The sequence below is a fragment of the Bos mutus genome, chromosome 3 (assembly GCF_027580195.1).
Source record: "Bos mutus isolate GX-2022 chromosome 3, NWIPB_WYAK_1.1, whole genome shotgun sequence".
In the NCBI taxonomy this organism is placed as follows: domain Eukaryota; kingdom Metazoa; phylum Chordata; class Mammalia; order Artiodactyla; family Bovidae; genus Bos; species Bos mutus.
In genome coordinates this window covers 9,348,110-9,370,956 of record NC_091619.1, presented here as the reverse complement: position 1 = coordinate 9,370,956, position 22,847 = coordinate 9,348,110, and the positions used below count along the sequence as shown (strand labels likewise).

The window sequence follows — 22,847 nt, the reverse complement described above, 5'->3', positions numbered from 1 at the left end:
GTTGCTCAGTCATGTCTGACTCTTTGCGACCCCATGAACTGTAGCTTGCCAGGCTCTTCTGTTCATGGGGATTCTCCAGACAAGAATACTGGAGGAGGTTGGCATGCTGTCCTCCAGGGGATCTTCCCAACTCAGGGATCGAACCCAGGTCTTTCACACTGCAGGCAGATTTTTTACCATCTGAGCCACCAGGGAAGCCCGTAAGGCTAACATGATACACTAAATACAGCAATTACTCAAATTCCGTCTGATATTGCTAAACACTCTGACTTTAAGACCTTCCTTGTGCCACAATCCAGGACCCTCCCTGCTCCCAACCCCAGTCAAACATCTTTCTGTCTTTAGCTGTTTCTATTCATTTTTGCTACTGAACAGAGTTACCTGAATGCTGGGGGTTAATGCAGTTCTCATACAATTCCTTCTGAAACTAAATTCTTTCTGGCTTTTGGGGAACAGCTGCCGGGAAATAAAGGTGGTTACAGTGTGTTTGGCTTTTGGCAGGAAGAGGACTACTTCTCAGCTGACCACTAACTCAGAAGACCTTCCCCACTCTGGAGAAAATCATTACAGCAAGATGCATTCTCATGTTTTAATATCCAACATTCTTTCTGGCTGCAGTTCCCTTGGATTTTGCTTTTAATAATATTTTGTGCTTGTTTTTAAATAAGCTATAAAAACACATTATAGAGTATGAGGTGTTATACCCATGGGAAATTTCATTACTACTACCTATATAATTGTAAGACCCTCCTATGATATGAATGCCTGAACAGAACAGGGTCAGTTTCACCTAAACCCTCCTTTGCTGCATCTTATACGTTTTGTTCAGTGGATCTTGGAGAGGGCAAAATAGAGATTTTTACTGCCGTACCAAACCTATGCCTACTTCTGCTGCTAAGTCGCTTCAGTTGTGTCCAACTCTGTGTGACCCCATAGATGGCAGCCCACCAGGCTCCCCCGTCCTTGGGATTCTCCAGGCAAGAATACTGGAGTGGGTTGCCATTTCCTTCTCCAATGCATGAAGGCAAAAAGGGAAAGTGAAGTCACACAGTCATGTCCGACTCTTAGCGACCCCATGGACTGCAGCCTACCAGGCTCCTCCACTCATGGGATTTTCCAGGCAGGAGTACTGGAGTGGGGTGCCATTGCCTTCTCCAAATCTATGCCTAGGCACTCCTAAATGAAAACCCAGTCAAATATAACAGGCACTTGCCCTTCTGTAAATATAGCTCTACAAGTGGTGGGGCCTTTGGGCTGTGCCAAGGTTAATGGTGAGCTCCCTAACGTCCCTGCCCCGCCCTGCTCAGCTGCTAGCAGTGATCGTCTGCCTCCAGCAGTCACTGGACGGTATATTTAGAGCCTCTTCCCCGAGAGTAAGTGTGATCTGAAAATAGATTGCTTGGCTTGTGTGTGATTGGGTTGCAGCCTCCAGCTCTATACCTGAATAAGCGTAGGTGGTAGCCAGCTCAAACCACATGGGTTCAATAGAATCCAAGAGACAGTGGCCTGGTCTTGGGGGTTGGGCTCTGGGTGAGTATTTTTCCTCCCTGAAAGGGACTTAAACAGGCCTTTCTGAGGTCTGAGGCTGACGTCCACCTCTTTGGCTGGGACTCCTTGGATCTGGACCCAGTCTGGATTAGAGTGTCCCATATTTGCATGGCTGGCCTCACTCTGCTAGGGACCAGATGTTTCCCTCTGGTCTCAGCCCTATTCTTCTCTCAGCAGGATCACAGTTGTTCTGTATCCTGAGAGCTCCCATGTGCTTTGCAGCTGTGGTTGAGTTGTTTATGACAGGGAGGGTTTTATGATCATCATTTGACTGGGAACCAAGAGATGGAGGCATATCCATAAATGTGCCTTCTACCTTGAAATTTTTATGACAATGTTATTTAGTTTGGAGTTAAGGGCCATTATAAGTTACCCTTAAACTCTCAGCTCATAGCTCCATGCAAGCAGGGAGAGAGCCTGTTATGTTCACGGTTATAATCTCAGCATCCATTCAATAAGCATTTATCAAACCCTTACTGTGTACAAAGTAAAATGCTAGATTCTTTGATAATATAAAGATGAATAAGAGGTTCTCCCTACACTCAGGAAGAAGATTCCAGTTTAACGAGTTATGATATGAAAGGAAATTCAACTAGTGCTGTAATAAATATTTAAGCAAGTTTTTTTGGAAAGCAGTGGAAGTACTATTTGCAAAGGAAGATTGACAGAGAAAACGGCCTTTAGATAGTGCCTTTAACAAGTAAGATTTTGACAGCAGACAGGGTGGGGTGTGAGCATGTCATGCTGAGAACACAGTGCCAGCAAACCTCAAGTCAGTATATGCAAGTCTACACAGCAGATGGCCTCAGCCACCACATCTCCTGCTAAGCAAGCGCTCCTTGGGTTCATAAGCCCCAATTGTATGTACTAGCAGATGGGCAAAGTGGATCTTATCGGTTCCTGGGAACTATCTTGGGAAGTGGTTTCTCATTTTCTGCTGATGGGTCCTTCCTCTCATCGTGGAACGGTTCTCTTTCCTTAAGTCAGTAGTTCCCAAGCTCGTCTGCGTGTTAGAATCTCCTGGCATCCTTTTAATAGTTCTAAAGCACAGACCATAACCCCAGACCAACTAAATAATCTCTGGAGGTAGATTGTCCAAGTATCTAATTTTCGAATTTTTCAAGCTTCCTGGGTGAGTCCAATGTACAGACAAGTTTGGGAATACCTCCCTTAAGGCACACTTAATTCAGTCAGCTGGTTTTATCAATGATTCGAGCAGTTAGCTACAATATAAAGTGGCTGGTTGCAGAGCCATGGGTGACATCTTGTAAATAGAGTGTGTACTATTGGACACATTTCAGGCCTTATGGCCCAGTTTTTTATGATAACTGATATAGTTCTAATTTAAAGCTAATCATCACTCTTTCTGAATTAGATACCTCATTTCTCTCCTCAAAGAATCTCAGTCATCAGGACTGATGTCCTGTACTATGCCATTATGGAGCCTGTCCACACAAGAGCCTGTGATTCCAGAAAAGGGAACTCATGAAAATGAAATGTGGGCTGTAAAGACTGTTGGGGTAGGAACACTGGCCCCCTTTTGTCCAATGCCCTGGAGATCTCAGCGTAATCAGTGAACTTAATTATTCACTAGTCTCACATGTACTAGATTTCTATTATGTGTTAGACTCTGTTGTAAAGGCTTATGGGGCTTCAAGAATGACTCAGACCAAGTTGACAGTTATTTAAGCTTTGCTTCTAGTAGGACAGGTTTTCAGCTGCATTCATGATTAAAATAACATGAGGAGTTAATAACAATGTCTGGTGACACAAGAGTGGTCCCAACCCAACCATAGACTACAGGAGTCTAGGACAGAGAGAGGTTCAACCAAAGAGCACCCAAAAGGCGCCATGAAAATGGCCTGGGGGAATGGGTGGTATTTGGATGGAGAACAGAAAGAGGGGAAGGCTGTTCTGCGCAGAGAAGCAGAACAAAGATGGATTACTGGGGTGGTGCCTTGGGGAAACGGCAAGTCATCTGAATTTGACCAGCATGTGGAGGAGAGAAAAGAAGGGAGGCTGTCAGTAGTACACAGCTGACATGGCGTGTCCAACATCGGATTGTGGTAGGACAATGGGATGATGGAAATCTTGACGGCTAGGTCATCTAAAGGTGAGACCTGAACGTTCTCATTTCTTAGCTTCTCGAATGCACCAAGCTCACTCCCTTGTCAGGGCTCTTAGAGTCTCTTAGGCTCTTAGAGTCTGTCTGGTACACCCTCCCCACCCACTGCTTTTTTTTTTCACCTTGGCTGAATCCTACTCATCCTTCAGGTCTGAGTATAACTGTCATTTTCTCAAAGAAGTCTGCCCTGACCTTTCAACTGAAATTAGATTCCTCTGCTATAGTCTCTCATCTCATCCAATTATTTTCCTTCCTTGTACTTATCACAGATTATAATGATATATTTATGTCTGTGACCATTTGTTTGGCATCCACCTCTCCCATCAGCTGGCATAAGCTCCATGAGGTCAGGGACTTTATCTATCTTGTCCCTTAGTATATCCCCAGTGAGTGACAGGCAAAAAGGTCTCGATAAGTGTTGGCTAAATGATAAGCAAATGAATGAGGGACAGCAAAGAGAAAAAAACAATATATATGGAAATCCCCTTACACACACAGAAAGACACATAAAATAGAAACATATCATTAATAAGAGAAAGATTATGGTCTGCTGCAAGATACATTGGCTACGAGTGAGAGTTGGGGCCCAGTGTTTACACTCATTTCTGTCACTACCTAACTGTGAGACCACATCCAAAATCCAATTTGTTAGAGTAGCTATTTTTCCTTCTCTGCTGTCACAGCCTTAGTCTCAAATTCCTCATTTATAAAACTGGGATAATACCACTTGCCCTATTTATCTTCAGTATTGAGGAAAATAACTGAAACAATATACAGTCATGTAGGTAAAGTACTACACAAATATAAAAATATTAATCCATAACCTCAGTGTGGAGATATTTGTGTCTAAATCTTATATTTAATGCCGGCAATTGGCAAATAAGTAACTTTGGCTTTTCATTTGTGTTCACTGCAAATTATTATTTCTATCACCATTTACTCCAAAGGAAAAAAAAGAAAAAAAAAAAAGAAAGAAAAAGAAAGACCAATGTTAAATCTATATCCTTTCATTACCAGAGTGAATATAAGATGTTAAATTGAGTCTGTGTTGAACATACTAGTGAAAACACATGCCCTTTTCATTTATCCAAAGGCACAAATGGCTTTCATAAAAGCAGAACATATTGTTTAAGGAGAAAAATTTATTAGCCTTAACAAGAAGTAAGCTCAGAATTCTCATGAATGGATTTGGTGATTCCCAGTATGGACACTGAGTGTTTGGTTTTTAGTTTGACATCCTAGTGAAAATTCAGGACCAGCTGGAGACACTGGAGTGAGTGAGACACAGGGTTATCTGAGAAGGGCTTAGCTCAGGATAAAGTTGTTATATCAATAACGATCTTAAACAAGGCACAGTGGTGCCAAGCAAAAAATGTGGATTAGAAAGAAAAGCTACATTCATATTTTTTGTGCTTTATGGCTTGTTATGGAATGTTAAACCAGATGGAAGGTAACCCATAAGGACAGCAGGCTGGGATATTTGGGGTCTAATCATGTGACTGCAGCCATGAAATTAAAAGACGCTTACTCCTTGGAAGGAAAGTTATGACCAACCTAGATAGCATATTCAAAAGCAGAGACATTACTTTGCCAACAAAGGTTCGTCTAGTCAAGGCTATGGTTTTTCCTGTGGTCATGTATGGATGTGAGAGTTGGACTGTGAAGAAGGCTGAGCGCTGAAGAATTGATGATTTTGAACTGTGGTATTGGAGAAGACTCTTGAGAGTCCCTTGGACTGCAAGGAGATCCAACCAGTCCATTGTGAAGGAGATTAGCCCTGGGATTTCTTTGGAAGGAATGATGCTAAAGCTGAAACTCCAGGACTTTGGCCACCTCATGCGAAGAGTTGACTCATTGGAAAAGACTCTGATGCTGGGAGGGATTGGGGGCAGGAGGAGAAGGGGACGACAGAGGATGAGATGGCTGGATGGCATCACTGACTCGATGGACGTGAGTTTGAGTGAACTCCAGGAGTTGGTGATGGACAGGGAGGCCTGGCGTGCTGCGATTCATGGGGTCGCAAAGAGTCGGACACGACTGAGCGACTGATCTGATCTGATCTGATCATGTCAAGCATTTTTTAATGCAAAAATAGTTATTGAGCACCTATTGTGTGTTTTAGTGTTTATGTGGAAAAATTTTGTTGGGAGAGGGTAACTGGGTATGAACAATGAACTAGAAGTTGGAATGAGCATATTGGGCTCCCACAGTGAGTAAGCAAGTTAGCCAGAGCAGAAGGGACCATCAGAGAAAGGGAAGAAAGAAAAGCAAGAAAATATGACACCCTTGTTTGCATAGAACTTCTTAGTATAAAACAAACAGACAAAACCCCAAACTAAACCAAAATGCATGCACAGCTCTCATCACATTTGATCCATAAAACAAAACCAAACCCAGAAACCTCAGTGAGGTTGGCAGTGTGGGTGTTTTCCCAGAGAATAAATGAGCTTGCCCAAGACCACACAGCTGGACAGTGGGGGCCTCACATAACTGAACCAGCACTCTTTCCCTCTGTAAAGCTCAAAAGGTAGGATGAGATGGCATGGTAGGTTTTTCCATGCCAGACTAAGGAATCTGGTCTTCATTCTGGGAGGAAAGGAAATAGACAGTACACCTAATTTAGCACAAGGGGAAGAAAGCGGAGTCCACCACCAACTGCCAACAGATCATCTTGACACTGACCTTGGACAAGGCTCTACAGCGAGCTTGCTAAAGGATGGCTTTATAGGACTTGGAAGAACCCTTGCCAGCACCTGTTCACCAAAAAGCCGATTATGTTGGAGCAACTCATTTTCTTCTCTGACAGGAGTACCATAGAAAATGTTGTTGGTACTTCAGCGAGATGCTTCCTTCAGATACCTCTCGGGAGAAAATGGACAATAATGGATGGGTAGTGGATTAATTTGCATTGGATTTTTCTACTTTATTTTACAAATTTTATTAGATTTATTATTTTTTTTATTGAAGTATAGTTGAATTACAATATTGTTGCTGCTGCCGCTAAGTCACTTCAGTTGTGTCCGACTCTTGTGGGACCCCATAGATGGCAGCCCACCAGGCTCCCCCATCCCTGGGATTCTCCAGGCAAGAACCCTGGAGTGGGTTGCCATTTCCTTCTCCAATGCAGGAAAGTGAAAAGTGAAAATTGAAAGTGAAGTCACTCAGTCGTGTCCGACTCAGCAACCCCATGGACTGCAGCCCAACAGGCTCCTCCATCCATGGGATTTTCCAGGCAAGAGTACTGGAGTGGGGTGCCATTGCCTTCTCCATACAATGTTGTATTAGGTTCAGATGTACCATAAAGTAAGTCAGTTATACACACACACACACACACACACACACACACATATATTCTTTTCAGATTATTCTCTACTATGGTTTATTAAAAGGTATTGAGTGTAGTTCCCTGTGTTATACAATAGATCCTTGTTGGTTATCTATTTTAAATATAGTGGTGTGTATATATTATAGTTTGTATTGAATTTTAAAGTTGAAGGGAATTTTAAAACATATCTAACCCTGCTCCATTATTTTACAGATGAGAAAAGGGAAACAAAGGGTTAATCGACTTGCTTTGAGCTATAGCATCATCATAATCATCATTATCATTATCATCATCAAAATAGTTTACACACATAGCTTGCACATTTACTATGTTTCTGGCATATTCTAAGTGTTTAATATGTATTGGCTTGACAGATGGCTCAGTGGTAAAGAATCCACCTGCAAAGCAGGAGACGTGGGTTCGATTCCTGGGTCTGGAAGATCCCCTGGAGGAGGAAATGGCAACTCACTCCAGTATTCTTGACTGGAGAATCCCATGGACAGAGGAGCCTGGAGGGCTACAGTCCATAGGGTTGCAAAGAGTCAGACATGACTGGGTGACTGAGCACGCATGCATGGCTGGTTTAACCCTCACAACAAACCTATGTGGTAATGGAGGCTCAGGGAGATTTAGTAACTTGCCAATATCTTGAGGTTATAAGCAATGGACCTGGGATTTGTACCCAGCAAGACTGGCTCCTGAATTGGTACTTTCTTTTTAGGCATGGCTTCTCCAGGCCATAAAACTAGCAAGTGACAGAACAAAGTGTCAATGATACTAATGATTGGACTTTCTAGTGGTAGGCTGTAAGATGTCCTTGTTATATCCTTTTCAATATTGTTATCCATGAGTTGTATAAAATATGGAAAGCAGTTCATCAGATCTTCAGAAGTCATTATATGGGGAGAGGATTAAAAAATACACTGGACAAAGGAAGCAGGATCTCAAAAATTCTGGGATGATGAATTTAAACATTTTCATTTCAGAGGAACATAGGAAGATACTGCTTATTGATTCTCAAACCAATTGCCCAAGAATGGAATGGGGGATGTGCATAAAATACAACTTGGGGGGAGGGATTTATCAATTCCTACATGAATAAGCATGTGAGGCTGCCCAGAGCTAATGCAATTTAGCAAATGATATTCCATGTATGTTTCTCACTGGTCACGTCCATGTGGGTCTCAGCTGATGTTCTGAGACCAGAGGCCTGCTAGGGGAGCTCTGGGCAACAAGACTCTTCACAGTGCTGGCCTGATCTTTCTTCCTCCTTTCTGACCTGCTTTTGCTCTGACCCTCCCTCTTGGCCTCCTCCCCTCTTGCCATCACGATTCTGTTCCTGCCTCTAGCCTTTTATTCTTAGCTTTTGTTCTGGGCTCTCCTACCATGTGAACCTTGCTTTTTATTTCCCCACCATGGGACTCTGATTTGACTGCCTCTGTGACTGTCTATGTGCAGTGCTGCATCTGAAGAAAACCCTCAGAGCTCAGATTATGACCCTGACCTCTGGTGGGTGTGCTGAGAGCACCCCCATTGCCCTCCCAATACATGCACCACCAGGAGAAGATTTGGACCATATATGGAGTATTGCATCCAAGTCTGGCTGACCCCTTTCCCTACCATAAGGGTATCTATGTAAATTGAAGTACATTCATAGAAGAAGGATAGATTGTGAATAGACTTGAACAGTTGGTGATATGTGAAATGAATAAAAGACAAGAATGCCTAGAGAATGTAGATTATGGCCTTGGGAGATTTATCTCCGAATTTGCAGATGATCCTATTGTGAAAGACCCCACAGGCTTCTCCTGTGTGGCTCCAGGGAGTAGCCTAGAACCTGTGGGCAGAAGCAGTGGGGAGGAGACAGATTTTATTCTTTTTTTTTATTTTTTATTTTTTTCTGCTTCTGCATGATAAAGTAAGATTTTATTTGACTCAGCCATCCTGGATACCATAAGAAAAATTACAGAAAACAGACCATAAAAATTATCCATCTGAGTGAAAAAAGTGATTGAAAAAAATGCAAAATTTCAGGGATATGTGGGGGGGACATTTATAAATGGTTTCAGTTCAGTTCAGTTCAGTCGCTCAGTCATGTCCGACTCTTTGCAACACCATGAATCGCAGCATGCTAGGCCTCCCTGTCCATCACCATCTCCTGGAGTTCACTCAAACTCACGTCCATCGAGTCGGTGATGCCATCCAGCCATCTCATCCTCTGTCGTCCCCTTCTCCTCCTGCCCCCAATCCCTCCCAGCATCAGAGTCTTTTCCAATGAGTCAACTCTTTGTACAAGGTGGCCAAAGTACTGGAGTTTCAGCTTTAGCATCATTCCTTCCAAAGAATACCTAGGGCTGATCTCCTTTAGAATGGACTGGTTGGATCTCCTTGCAGTCCAAGGGACTCTCAGGAGTCTTCTCCAACATCACAGTTCAAAAGCATCAATTCTTCAGCCCTCAGCTTTCTTCACAGTTCAACTCTCACATCTATACATGACCACAGGAAAAACCATAGCCTTGACTAGACGGACCTTTGTTGGCAAAGTAATGTCTCTGCTTTTGAATATGCTATCTAGGTTGGTCATAACTTTCCTTCCAAGGAGTAAGTATCTTTTAATTTCATGGCTGCAATCACCATCTGCAGTGATTTTGGAGCCCCCAAAAATAAAGTCTGCCACTGTTTCCACTGTTTCCCCATCTATTTGCCATGAAGTGATGGGACCAGATGCCATGATCTTCGTTTTCTTTTTTTTTTTTTAATTTTATTTTATTTTTAAACTTTACAATATTGTATTAGTTTTGCCAAATATCGAAATGAATCTGCCACAGGTATACCTGTGTTCCCCATCCTGAAGGAGACAGATTTTAGCTCAGTGAAAACTTTCTCGTGAGCTGTTCAGAAATGGAATGGAATGAAATGATAGTGAGCTTCCCATTACTGGAGGTGTTCAAATATAGGTGGAGCAGTGGCTTGTCAGGAAAACCATATAGCAGATCCAAACATCAAAGGGATGCATAGACTCTATGATCTGTGGGTCGGTTCCACCAAAGAAGCTCTGTGTCAGCGAGGACTCAGTGGCACTTTTTGAACAGGCAGCCTGATGACAGTGGTATATAAGGTGAATGCTTCCCTTCAGTGACATATCAGAGCACCACCTGCCTGTCTTCCCTACCTGTACTGTGTTCTGTGTGAGTGAGCTCTGGCTCCTAACTGCCCTTCTCAAGCTTCGACCGTTTGAGCACAGACTAATGCTTCCAGCTACCAGAGCAGGGGGTGCTTACTCCAAGTCTAAGGGCCAATCTGGATTAGTTTTTCCCAAGTTGGGGAAGACCTCTCACTCTTGGCCAATCTTGGGTTTATGAAGGGGTCTGTTCCCTCTTCGCCCCATCCCCACCTCCTTTCCCAGATCAAACACCAAGTGCATTGGATAGCTAGAAGCCATAGGGAAGAAACCCATTTTAATAAAACCCCATTGATTTGGGGGGTGCAAGTCAAAGAAAAGACATCTAAAGAGTCCCTCCCCACTTCCCCCTCCTCTGTCCTGACCTACTCTGGGTCAGTCACACATCGATTGGCTTCCTAGATAACAGATCGTGCCACCGGTGGGGACCTCTGGGGACCAGCCGGGAGCTGTAAGAGTCGCACGCAGCAGCCCTGCCCCGACTTAATCAAACTAGCAACAGGATCTGCCTCCCGCGGCAGCGCGGCGGTGGCAGTGTGGCAGCGGCGGCGGCGGCATTATGCGTGATTACTGACAGGCACCAGCTGCTGCCGCCACCGCCGGCTCGACGCACGATGTGGACGCTCAGATCGAGAGGCAGATTCCTGACTAATCCCAGAGGGCTGGCCCAGCCCGAGCTGCCCGGGCTGCTAGGAAGCGATGACCACTCTTGTTAGCCCAAGTTGAAGGGAGCCCGGCTGCGCCTGGGAGCAGGGAGAGGCCGAGCCACTGAGCAGACGCGCCCGGGAGGACTATGAACTGAAGAGTCAACATGTATGGAAATTATTCTCACTTCATGAAGTTTCCCACAGGCTTTGGAGGTGAGTATTTCACACGGCTTCAACGCCGGGACCGTCTGGAGAGATCGAGCGGAGATGGGGAGATCCGGATAACTGGATTAGGATTGAATTGGGAAGGAGGGCATGTGTGTTTATCGGCGTCTATAGTGTGTTTCCGTGTGAGTGTGTGTGTGAGCGCGCGGGCAGGAGTGAGGGGCACGGATGGGGAGAGGGAGGGAGGGAGAGTGGGAGAGAACGGTCCGTAGGTGAGAATCTGTTTGCACATTCGAATGAGTGAACAGATGGGAGGATATGGGGATATTCTAAGGAGAGCCTGAACCAACATGCTTGGGAGTATGTCTGAGACAAAGGTAAACTGAGAGCATTGTTCTAACTCGGCGGGTTTGTGGGGGTGTGAAGAATGGAAAAGGTAAGAGGAAATTACTGGGATGAACCTAATACCCAGCTTGCCGTGAGAAAAAAAAAATGACGGAAAAGGTTTTGTCAATATTAAGGGTACCTGAGATACTTCATAACAACAGACTGATTGTTTCATTTAAAAGCAGATTTCCCTAGAATTGCATTTTTTAAAAAGAAAACGTAGTGCTTTAATTTGCTACCGTGTTTTCCTTCCTCTGTTTTCTCCCCTTTTGATTTGCTAATAGCCTCTTGTCCTCCCCTGCTGCTGTCCCCAATTCCACTTCCAGGGTCACTGCCACCACCTCCACTCTGAGGGTCGAGATCTGGGCGTGGTGGGAGGGGGATCTGGGCTCTCATAGCAGAGAACGGGCAGCTGGAGCTCCAGGTTGCCAAGCCAGGCAGGGCAGCCAGGTGGCACTTCCCAGGAGCCGCCCTCACACCCAGGCACTTTGGTCCCAAGGCTCCTTTGACTCAGTGACAGAAGCAGCACAGTAGCCCAGCTTTGGGTAAATGGGCCCAACAGCTGACCAACTGCCTCTGACTTGTCAGCTGGTGGCAGGAGGTTTGGGTTCTTAGTAGCCAAAGGGGAGAGCAGACACTGGCAGGCACGACAAAGCAGAAATTCTTGTTAGGTCTTGAGGACTGAAATGTCCCTGCCCTCCCCACCTCCTGTGAGGACAGATAGGCAATTCATCTGAAGGGTTGGGAGCAAAGCTTGCCTATTCCACTGGGCATTTTCCTCCATAAAGTGTGGTGGGACACTGGAAGCAGATGGGGTCCCTGTCCTGGAGACATTAAGCCAGGGGGTTGCTTATTTATTCGGGATGCGTTGGGCAGTTTTTATGGACCAAGCATGAAGTTAGGTGCTCGTAACACAGACGTTCATGAGATAGAGTCTGTACTATTTGTACTGGGCAAGCTTGTCATTGCGCAGACACATTGTAATACGGCATGGTTTGTGCACCATTGCATGCAGAAGGAGGTTGCTGCTTGGATCCGATGGGTGAGGGACCCTGGCCACACGTTCTGGGGGAGACAATGTTGAAGTTCCTGGGGCCAGTCTTGTGATGTGACCCAGCGAGTGTGGTGGCCAAGGCTGTGAAGTGGACCTCTGATCTTCAGTATACAGTTGGGTACTGTGAAAAGCCTTCCTGACTCCCATCTTGGTCCCATTCTCAGCTGAGAAGCGCTTTTTCCTTTTCCTTCTGAGTTCAGTTGTCTGAAGAACATGCCTATCCATGAGATTCTTGGGACCCTCGAGGTCTGTGAGGTTATGGCTTCTTAACTGCCAAGGAGACCCTCTGAGATGGTTGGGGTGAATAAAAGGATTGAAGGTGGACAGGTGTAGGAAGAGACAGTCTGAGGAAAGAAGGTCTAGTCCAAAATTCTCTGGGAGCTGCTGTCTGGAATCTTGGGATAGTAATATCCTGAGACCTCAAAGAGTGCCTTAGTCCTCTCCTAATATAGATGTGTAAACTGAGGCCTCAAGGAAGGCAGTAGCAGGCTAAGGTTATATGGGGTTGAGGAGGACAGCCCTTCTAGAAAAGCCCCTGAGTCAAACTTCTAATAGCATTCCCTCTATCTGATGCAGTGGAAAGAGCATGAAAGATATCTATCTTTATCTATCTCTCTCTCTATCTATGTATAGAGAGAGAACTGAGTTTGGTTCCCAGGTTTTTACTTACTAGCTGTGCGACCTTAGGCAAGATATTGAACCTCTCTGAGCCTCATCTCTAAATTGTAGTTTAAAATCCCATCTCAGACCATGTTGTGAGTATTAAACGTGCAAATGCTTGAAAAAGCAGATATAGAGTGTTGTCTATATGTTTTGTGTTTAATAAAAGTTAATATTTTTGTCCCCTCTATTCTGCCCAAGTACTAACATGCAAATTAATTTAAAAATCAAAAATTACTGTAGAATAATGAATTAGGAATCTGGGGAAATAAAATTAAATTCGTAAAGACCCACATACGTTGCTGGTTTAAATTTTCATAATTGTGGGGGCTCTGGTATTTAGTGTAATTAGGTTTCAGATAAAAGGAAACACAATGGCTGGGCCATGCAAGAGTAGGCTGATATAACCATGGGGGGAAGGGGAAGGATTAGGCTGTTGAAACGTCTGCCCTGATGCTCCTTTTCCTCCCCATTCCTGAGGGAGGAGAACAATTATTTGGTTTAGTTGTACTGAGGTTTTCCATTGTGTTTGTATTTGCCAGCTAAGAGGCAGAAACATTGAGCAGAGGTAAGGGCCCCATCTGTAGGAAGGTCTGCCTGAGAACTTGCAGAGGTGAGGGGGGAGGTGGGAGGGAGAAGGACATCCCTGCAGGTGCTGGGGAGACCTGAAGTCTGAAGCAGACATAGCCTACAGTCTCTCACTCCTTTTGCCTCAATGAGGCAAGTTGCACCACACATATTAAATTATTTAGTGTATAACCTCTGCCCTTTTATGTATTAGCAAGCGGAACCGCAGAGGGCTCCCTTGATTTCTGAGAATCTCTAGGGCAGCAATGTCACCCTTGGGAAATAACACCTGGGATTTGTGTCTGGGCTGTGCTTACCAGATATCAGACCATCCTCCCATCAGTGAACAAGACACTGGGCAAACTGGCTGCAGGGTGGGGACTAGCTGGGTTGCAGTGGCCCCACCAAGGTGCCCACTTGCCTAGCTCTAGTCTCTCCCATGTGATGAGGTAAGAACCTTTCTCTTCTTTTTTTCTGCCAGCTGCCCAGTAAGAGATTTGTTTGCCTGGATGAGACAGTTGCAGCCTCTAAGAAGATGGCAGAACAAATCCTGTAATCCCCCTTCCAATTGTGCAGTAATCCTCAGGGTGAAAAGGAGATCAGGGGAGGGGACTTGTCTCATTTCATTTAACAAGCCCACAGTAGCACTTACTAAGTGCCCACTACCATTGTAAGCACTTCACCATTATCATCTTATTTAATCCTCATGACAACTCCTTGAGTGGGTATTATTACCATCATTATTACACTCCTTTTATAGACGAGGAAACTGAGGCATGGTAAGCTTCAATAACTCATTTTAAGGTCCCAGAGTTGGAAAATGGCACAGCCAAGGCTTTGAACCCAGGCAGTCTGGTCCTGAGTCCAAGCGGTGCTGAGCTGCCTCTCACAACTTCTGTGGGCCACAGAGTTGCCACAGGAAGCTAAGCAGCAGGACATCCCTTGAAGGGATGAGGAACCCCAAGCCAGTCACGCCACTGCCTAGCAGCTGTAGACATAGGAGCCTGGCCTTGAGTACACGGTAACTTAGCAGTCACTCAGGTGCAATGGTGGCCTCTGGAGAATTAGTTGCTGGCTTATTCTGGGGACCTGGGTCTTCCCTGGTGGCTCAGATGGTAAAGAATACGGCTGAAATGCAAGAGATCTTCCCTGGGTCAGGAAGACCCCCTGGAGAAGGGCATGGTTATCCACTACAGTATTTTTGCCTGGAGAATCCCATGGACAGAGGAGCCTGGTGGGCTACAGTCCAAGGGGTTGCAAAGAGTTGGACTCAACTGAGCAACTAACACTTTCACTTTTTCCCTGGGGGTCTAATGATTTGTAAGAGCCCTACTCTACTGAGTCTGACCACTTGTGTAGAATAGTCCCCTTCTTATGTAAGAATAGCCATAGAGGAGGGGTTGAGTTGGAGGTGTGTGTGTGTGTGTGTGTGTGTGTGTGTGTGTGTGTGTGTGGAGGGCAATATGAGGATGTGGGAGGAGGGTGTGTGTGTGTGTTTATGTGTATGACAGAACATATTTTTCCCCTCCACAAATGTGTGGGTGGCTAATAGGGACTTACCATGGAGGTAAGTGGTTAGGGTTTATGTAGGAAGGAATAAATGTTTATGAGATTTAGGAAGGAGTATATTTAGTATAAACTATTTTCTGAAACATTTACAATCTTACCAAGAGATAGAGAGCTGAATAGCAACTGGGGGAAGAAATTATGCAAAGAGTAATCAAAATTCTCCACCTCTTCCTTCCCCTCATTATGTAGCTTCTGTATCTGCAGAGAACTTAGCCACCAGAGTTGGGTGGCTGGGGTGCCAGGGGCTCCCGGAGGAAGCTGCTATTTTTTTCTCTTATTGGAAAGTAGAAAACACAGAGGCCCAGGGAATCTAAGATGCGACTGTTCTAGAAGGCCCGGGTTTGGGTGGCTTTCTTGAGACTGACCCAGGTCTTGGTTCAGTGGCTGGTTATGGCCTCTGTCACAACTGCTCAGCTCTTCTGTTGTGATGGGGAAGTGGCTGTGGTCAAATGTATAAGCTAATGCATGGGGATGTGCTGTGTTGAATATGTTGGCCTACTCCTAGGGAATCATTCCAGAGAAGTTTTGGTACTATTTTGATTGTGTCCCAGTTAGCAGTGAAGAACAACACTAGCTCTGAAGCTCTGAACAGCTCTCTTCAACCCTCCTCTACCCCCTACTCCCACCTCAGCTTCCCTGCAAAAGCTGAATCTTTAAAGCCAGAAAAAGACTTGTAGCTCATCTGAACGGACCCATCAGTTACAGATGAGGACACCAGGGAATGCAGGTGGGGCTTGCCTGGGACCTGTGGCTACTTATGCTCTACAAACTGGGTTCTCCTGAGTGCCCTTGGGGGCCACCTGGGGTGGCAGAAAGAAATGTGGAGGGAGGCTAAGCCATAGAAAGCCCTCCTCTCATGTCTTGGTGAAATAACAATACTACCAACTATACAGGGTCAACGGTTAACATTCCACGGTGTAGGGATTCACTAAAACAAAGGCTGGAAAATTGTAAACACACAATAAAAGTTTGTTTCTCTTTCCTACTTCAGAAAACTTGGAGACTATGGTAGTATATTCAGCTTAAATTTTGTATGTAGGTTTTTCTTAGAGGAGGCATGCCTGTTCTTAAAGTGTCAGACTGTGCACTATGAGAGGCTGAAGTGAAGTTAATAAGGCATCAATTCTGGGCCAGTTACAGAAAATTATATTTTAGCAAATCATTCCAGGACAGACACTTATGAGATCTGGCAGAAAGAGGGCAGTGACCTGGGACCTCCCATCCCTATAATCTCTAGGATACCCTCACCCCAGGCCAGTGTCCTTAGTGAGTCATATTCCCCTGAGTTTCCTCAACTTCAAATTGCACAGCCTGGGCCTGCTGGCTCCTTTTATCAGATACTGCAACTGAGAAAGGAGCGAGGGAGAGGGCAAGAGTCTGCAGGTTCAAGACCAAGCTCAAATTTCTATTGGGATTTTAGAATTCAGCATCTGAGCTTAAAAAATGGAAAAGCTTGTGATCTTTTACTCAAAATACATTTACAAGAAGTCAGAGGAGCAGTAAAGAAAGTGCTTGATAAATATGTTGGGATGTTCCTTCTAGGCTGGTTGCCTGGGTTGCATTTCTGTGACTCAGCATCTCTTTTGTCTCTCCTTTGGCTGGTCCCTAATGTCATGGGGAAGCAATCTTGGAAAGCTTGGGGCTCATGATACCTGTGTTTTCTCAGTCCCAGTGACATAGGGAACAGAGCAAAAGTTAGAGATCACCAGGAGGGAAAGAATATTTCAGACTGCTCCAGGAGGGCCTGTCAATCTTTCAGGTAGCACACCTTGGCTCAGCGTCTGGTTTATGCAAGGGTTGTGTAGGACACCAAGAATTAAGACTCATCCTCTGTTCTGAAGGAGTATATAAACCAGTTACAAGTTCTGAAGTCTGTAGGACAGTTGGAGATGATTTATTCCTGGAGATGTTTTTTGGGGCTGAGGTTGAGAATGGTCCAAGGAATTTAGATATTTAGGACCTGAGAACAAATAATACCATGTCCATTACCCAGTGGTAATGTTGCACCAAGGATATGGTTCTCTGTATTTTTAAATTAATTTTTATTGGAGTACAGTTGCTTTATAATGCTGTGTTAGTTTCTGCTGTACAACAAAGTGAAGCAGCTATCCATAAACATATATCCCTTCTTTTTGGATTTCCTTCCCATTTAGGTCCCCACAGTGCATTGAGTCAAGTTCCCTGTGCCAGGCAGTATGTTCTCATTGGTTTTCTGTTTTATACACAGTATCAATAGTTCATGTAAATCAATCCCAATCTCCCAATTCTTCCCACCCCACCCATTTCCCCTTGATACCCATACATTTGTTTTCTGTGTCTATGTCTCTATTTCTGCTCTATGGTTCACCACATTTAAAATAACTACAATCTTTAGAAGACAGTTTATATCGAGAGGCTAGGGAGAGCATGGGCTTTACAATGGCCAAGTGGTTAAGGAATCTGCCTGCAATGCAGGAGACACAGGAGATGCGGGTTAGATCCCTGGGTCAGGAGGATACCCTGGAGGAGGAAATCGCAACTTACTCTAATATTCCTGCCTGAAAAATCCCATGGACAGAGGAGCCTGGCAGGATACAGTCCAAAGGGTCACAAAAAGTTGGACATGAATGAGCAACTAAGCATGCTCTAATGACACACTGAACTGATGATTTGTTTGAGACTTCCCTCTTGGCTCAGACAGTAAAGAATCTGCCTGCAATGCAGGAGACCAGGGTTTGATCCCTGGGTAAGGAAGATCCCCTCAGAATGTGAACAAGAAGCCTACAGAGACAGAGAAAGATTGAAGTCATGGATTCAAGAGGTGGGTGTGGGCAGAATTGGTGTTCAAGGACTTCAGGAACAAGCGGTTAGAGGGGGCACTGTAAGTCAATGCCTGGAGCACTTCCTGACCTTTGTCTTCATGGGCTGGTACATGCAGTACCAGTGCATGGATTTGGTTTAAAGGGACAGACAGCTGGTCCTGTTTGGTGGAGCCCCTACTCTCCAGTAACCCCTTGTGCCTCCAATATGTTGGGGATGGCACAATATCCATATGTACCAGCAAGGTTCAAATTTGGTCCTGGGTGGGAAGGGTGGTATGTAAGCAAAATGCCATTAATTATGTGCAGAGAGGCTGACAGAAATTGTGCCAGACTAAACTCAGATTCTAGGTCTTTAATAATTCACAACAACTACTTGAAAGGGTCCCATTATCATTCTAAACCTCAGTTTTCTAATCTGTCTAATGAGGATAATTTCTTCCCTTCCAAGTACTCTGAGTCAGTCTGAAGCTTGGATGGAACAGACAGTGGCCTCCAAGGACCTGCTATATCTGTAGCACCTAGCAGGGAGGACGAGATGGTGGGATGGCATCATTGACTCAATGGACATGAGTTTGAGCAAACTCTGGGACATGGTGAAGGACAGGGAAGCCTGGCGTGCTGCAGTCCATGGGGTCGCAAAGAGCTGGACACGACTGAGTGACTGAACAGTAGCAGGGAGACTGGTACGCAGTTAGGAGCCCTCAACAAGCATTTTTTGACTGACAGAACCAATAATTGATATGGGAATACACAGCAGACAATTATAAAGAGTTTTACGAATGCAAGGCAGTATGTACTGGATGGAATAAGCTTGGACGTGGGAGCAGAAGGCCCAGGGTTTTTGCCCTGACTGCACGACCAAGTCATGCAACTTCTCTAGAAAATGAAGTGGTTCCTCAAGTCCTGAAAGTCTGATTTCTACCCTAAAACAACATGGCCGTACTAATTTGTGATATTATTAATTTGGAATGGTGATTAAATTGATCATGGCAGGAACTAGTCTGTATTTGCACACTCATGAAAAATAACAACAAAAAAAGATTTGTTAAGCAAGTAAGACTGTGGAAGTCTTGAGCCTCTTTAAGTTTCATTGGTTTCTAAGCAATTTAAAAAGAAAGCATAGTAGAAATCTCATTAGCATATTAATGGGGTGTTAATTACAAAAGAATCTTTTAAAGCAGATTTTATAAAATCCCCACTTAATAACCATTAGCTTGTGGTACTTGAAACACAAACTCTTCACGTGTGTTACTTAGAAGTAATAAAATTGTAATTTAAAAGTAATCTGACAACTTGTCACGAATTTAGACTGATTTTTCTCTCAATTGATCCAAATGAGTGAGGTTTTGCTATAATTATATATAATGCTGGTAATAATGAGGCTGATTATCAATCTTTGCTGCTTTTCACTACTTCCATCATTGCAGGTTTTAGGGAAAGGGGTGGGGATGGAGGGAGAAGGAGGGCTGGAGGGGAGAGTGGAGGCAGAGAGGAAGGAGGGACCGCCAATTTCTCCCTCGCCCTCACCCAAGCACTGGAAGAAGCAAGCCCCCACCCCCAGCCCGAACAGCCCGCCAGCCCTCCTGTGGGGCCTGCAGGAGTCAGGCTGTGTGGGCTCAGGCTGGCGGGCTGGTTGGAGCTGCACGCAGCTCATCAGCTGCTGCATCCTGTGTCCTCATATTCCTGCTGAGAGGCCAAGGAGGCTGAGCCACACGGGCCGAGGGAGTGTCTCTTCTCCCACATGCTCCCACCTCCATCATGTGTCTTCATTTCCCCCATTGAGAAAGTCAGAAAGGACGTTGGTAGCAGAAGAGGCTTCCCATTAAAAAATGCAGTTTCTACTTGTGCTTCTCGCTCAGTAAGAATTCAGCTAATAATGTGATGTCCACATCTGTTAAAAAGTGGAGTTCAGTGCCTGTAAAATACTTTCCCGTCCAGTCTCAGAGTGGTGGTACAGCTCAGACGAGTATGTGAAAGTGCTTTTGAAAATGCCACAGCAGTGTAAATATAAGAAATGTATATCAGCCAATCCTGGGCATCTGAGTGACCCTTCTGTGGAAGAAAGAGAGAGGAAAAAGCTGAGTTGAACTGAGGTCTGGGTTTCCTACCTGATGAAGGAAACCAGGGCTTGGGTTTGATATGAGGGGCTAGAATCAGAAGGGATAGATCTTAGTCAGAAAGTACCAGGTCATGTACACACTACTATATATAAAATAGGTAACTAATAAGGACCTACTGTATAGTACAGGGTACTCTACTCAGTACTCTGTAATGGCCTACATGGGGAAAGAATCTAAAAAAGAGTGAATATATGTATAGTTGAATCACTTTGCTATACAATTGAAACTAAGCATTGTAAATCTACTATACTCTAATAAAAATCTAAAACAGAGAATACCAAGCCAGAATCCTGAGAGAGGCCACAGTTGGGTTAGGAAGGGCAGAGCTGGGGACAAAAATTGGGCCCGGGGAAGCTAGAGGAAGGAGCACGCCTGAGTAACTGCTGTAAGGAGCCACGCAGCCAGTATAGCATATGGTGCAGCTGGGGTTAAAATCCAGGTCTGCTGCCTTTGCCCTAGAATCAGATGCTACTTGTATAATGTACTAGCCATGTTCTCTCGGGCAAGTTATTTAATTTCCCTGTCCCCCAGTTTTTCATTTGTACAATAGGGATGAAAGTTGGTAACCTTAACGGGGTTTGTAGGGATGAATTAAGTCAGTATATGTAAAGTGTTTGGATCTATGTCTGGCTCATGGCAATTGCTTAATAAATATTATCTGTTGTTTTTACTTAGCGGGGGAGATGACATTTAAGTGTCACTCGAGTGTCTTCATATTGCAGGCCTCCCTACCTCCCGTGCAGCCTGTCTGTATATTATGAGCCAAGTGGGGAAAAGACGTGTGAACAAGTTTCCCTTTGACTAGGAAGAACAAGCCAGGTTTCTGAATATTCTACGATTGTTAGGCTTATGTAACACATCCCTCCATTAGCGAAAAGGAGGCAAGTTGGTTGTGAGATTGTGTCCACCATGACAGAAAGTAGATTGGGATACGGCCCCGTGACGTTCCCTTGGTTTCTAATGGAGAGTCCAGACTCTTAGAAATAGCAAGTTATTTTTTTTTTAACCTCCGTCCCCTTCCCTGTGGCTGGGTGTTACCATTATTGATGATTCATCCTAAATTTCCATTTCATCCTGAGGATGGGACAGTGAACTCTCTACCCAGGCACAGGAGTTTAAGGGGTGGAAATGCCAAGCCATTTGTTCCCTTGTCCGGCCAATCAGAAAGACTCATGCTTGACATTTTATGTTTACTGGCTGAGGATGAGGTTGCTAAGCAACTTCCTTGCCTTGGTTGAATTGTGTAGTTCTAAGTACCTGGGCTTTTCTTTCTCAATAAGTGTCCCCTCAACACACAGATGCAATTTGTTATCTAGAGATTTCAGAGATTTTCATTTTGGTAAACATAAGGAACATAGATTTCTCATGCAAATTATGTCTACTGATGAACTCCCTATATGGTTGTATCAGTTAACAAAAGAACTATTCCATTCATTGAAAGTGTTTAATCTCTCAGTAGTGTCCCACTCTTTGACCCCATGAACTATAGCTCGCTAGGCTCCTCTGTCCATGGAATTCTCCAGGCAAGAATACTGGAGTGGGTTGCCATTCCCTTCTCCAGGGGATATTCCCAACCTAGGGATCGAATCTACGTCTGCCACACTGTAGGCAGATTCTTTACTATCTGAGCCACTAGGGAAGCACATTCATTGATCAGTCAACAAATATTTTTTGAGCATCTACTGTGTTCCAGGCACAGTGCTAGACACCACAATGATAATTGTGGTGAAATTTAAAATATGTGATAGCCAGTAGGGCACCAGGCATTCAGAATGGAAGTTAGCATGGAGGAAATCTCCATGTTGTGATGGATAATGGGGAGATCTGGAGGATCCAAGGGGAAGGATTGAGGTTGCTGGGATGATGGAGGGGCACTCTGGGCTCAGAGGATTGAGGTTGCTGGGATGATGAAGGGGCACTCTGGGCTCAGAGGAGTGGTTAATATTATAAACAACTGGTATGTTCGGACTAGTGGCTGATGGCAGCTGTTCTTAATAGAACATTTACTCTTGGTGTGGCTTGGGTTAAACTCTATTTACATAATCTTCTACAACGGTATTCAAGCCAGACATAGGTCTCTCTCACCACCTTTATAGTGTGGTAAGTAATTGTAACTGCTACCCCTGGGTTAGTGGTCTCAAATGGTTTTAGCACCTCTGAGCTAGAGTATGGATACCTCCATTTATGGCTGAGGAAGCTAGATCAGAGAGGTCAAGTTCCTGGCCCAGGTTTACATGACTGGAAAGTGATGCAACCTCCATCCAACCTAGGACATTTGGGCAGCTTCAGAGTCTTGTATTCCACACAGATGTCACTCCAGATGCCCATACAAGGTACACATGGACTTCAAAAATCAAACACTTTGCAGATTCCATCACCTCTTCGGTTCCTGGTGACACTGTCAGCACCTCAAACTGCAATCTGGAATCCCGAACAGCCTGAAGGGTTAACACGGTCCAGCTGATGACGACAGGGGCCCCTTGGCAAGTGGCCTATGCTTGACCATTCCAGACCACCACCACCTGCACGTCCTTCTTTTAGATGCCAGTGAGCTATGTCCTACCCACCTCAGTGTTCATGGAACAGCATTGGGAGGGATCTTAGAACCCACTAGGTGCTGCCTTCTTATTGGGGAGAGTGAGCCCTGGAAGATGAAAGGCATTTCTTTGGTATGTTGCCAGGAGAGAAGAGAAGGTCC

At 44.8% G+C, this 22,847-nt stretch overlaps 1 protein-coding gene across 1 annotated transcript in view; it reads left to right on the top strand.

The window, feature by feature from the left end:
* The first annotated feature begins 10,657 nt into the window (after positions 1–10,657).
* Positions 10,658–22,847, top strand: part of RXRG (retinoid X receptor gamma) — a 60,119-nt gene continuing 47,929 nt past the window's right edge. Inside the window, exon 1 of the mRNA XM_005890189.2 lies at positions 10,658–11,039. Coding sequence (XP_005890251.1) covers positions 10,991–11,039 — 49 coding nt within the window. The 5' untranslated portion in view covers positions 10,658–10,990. The remainder of the gene's footprint in view (positions 11,040–22,847) is intronic.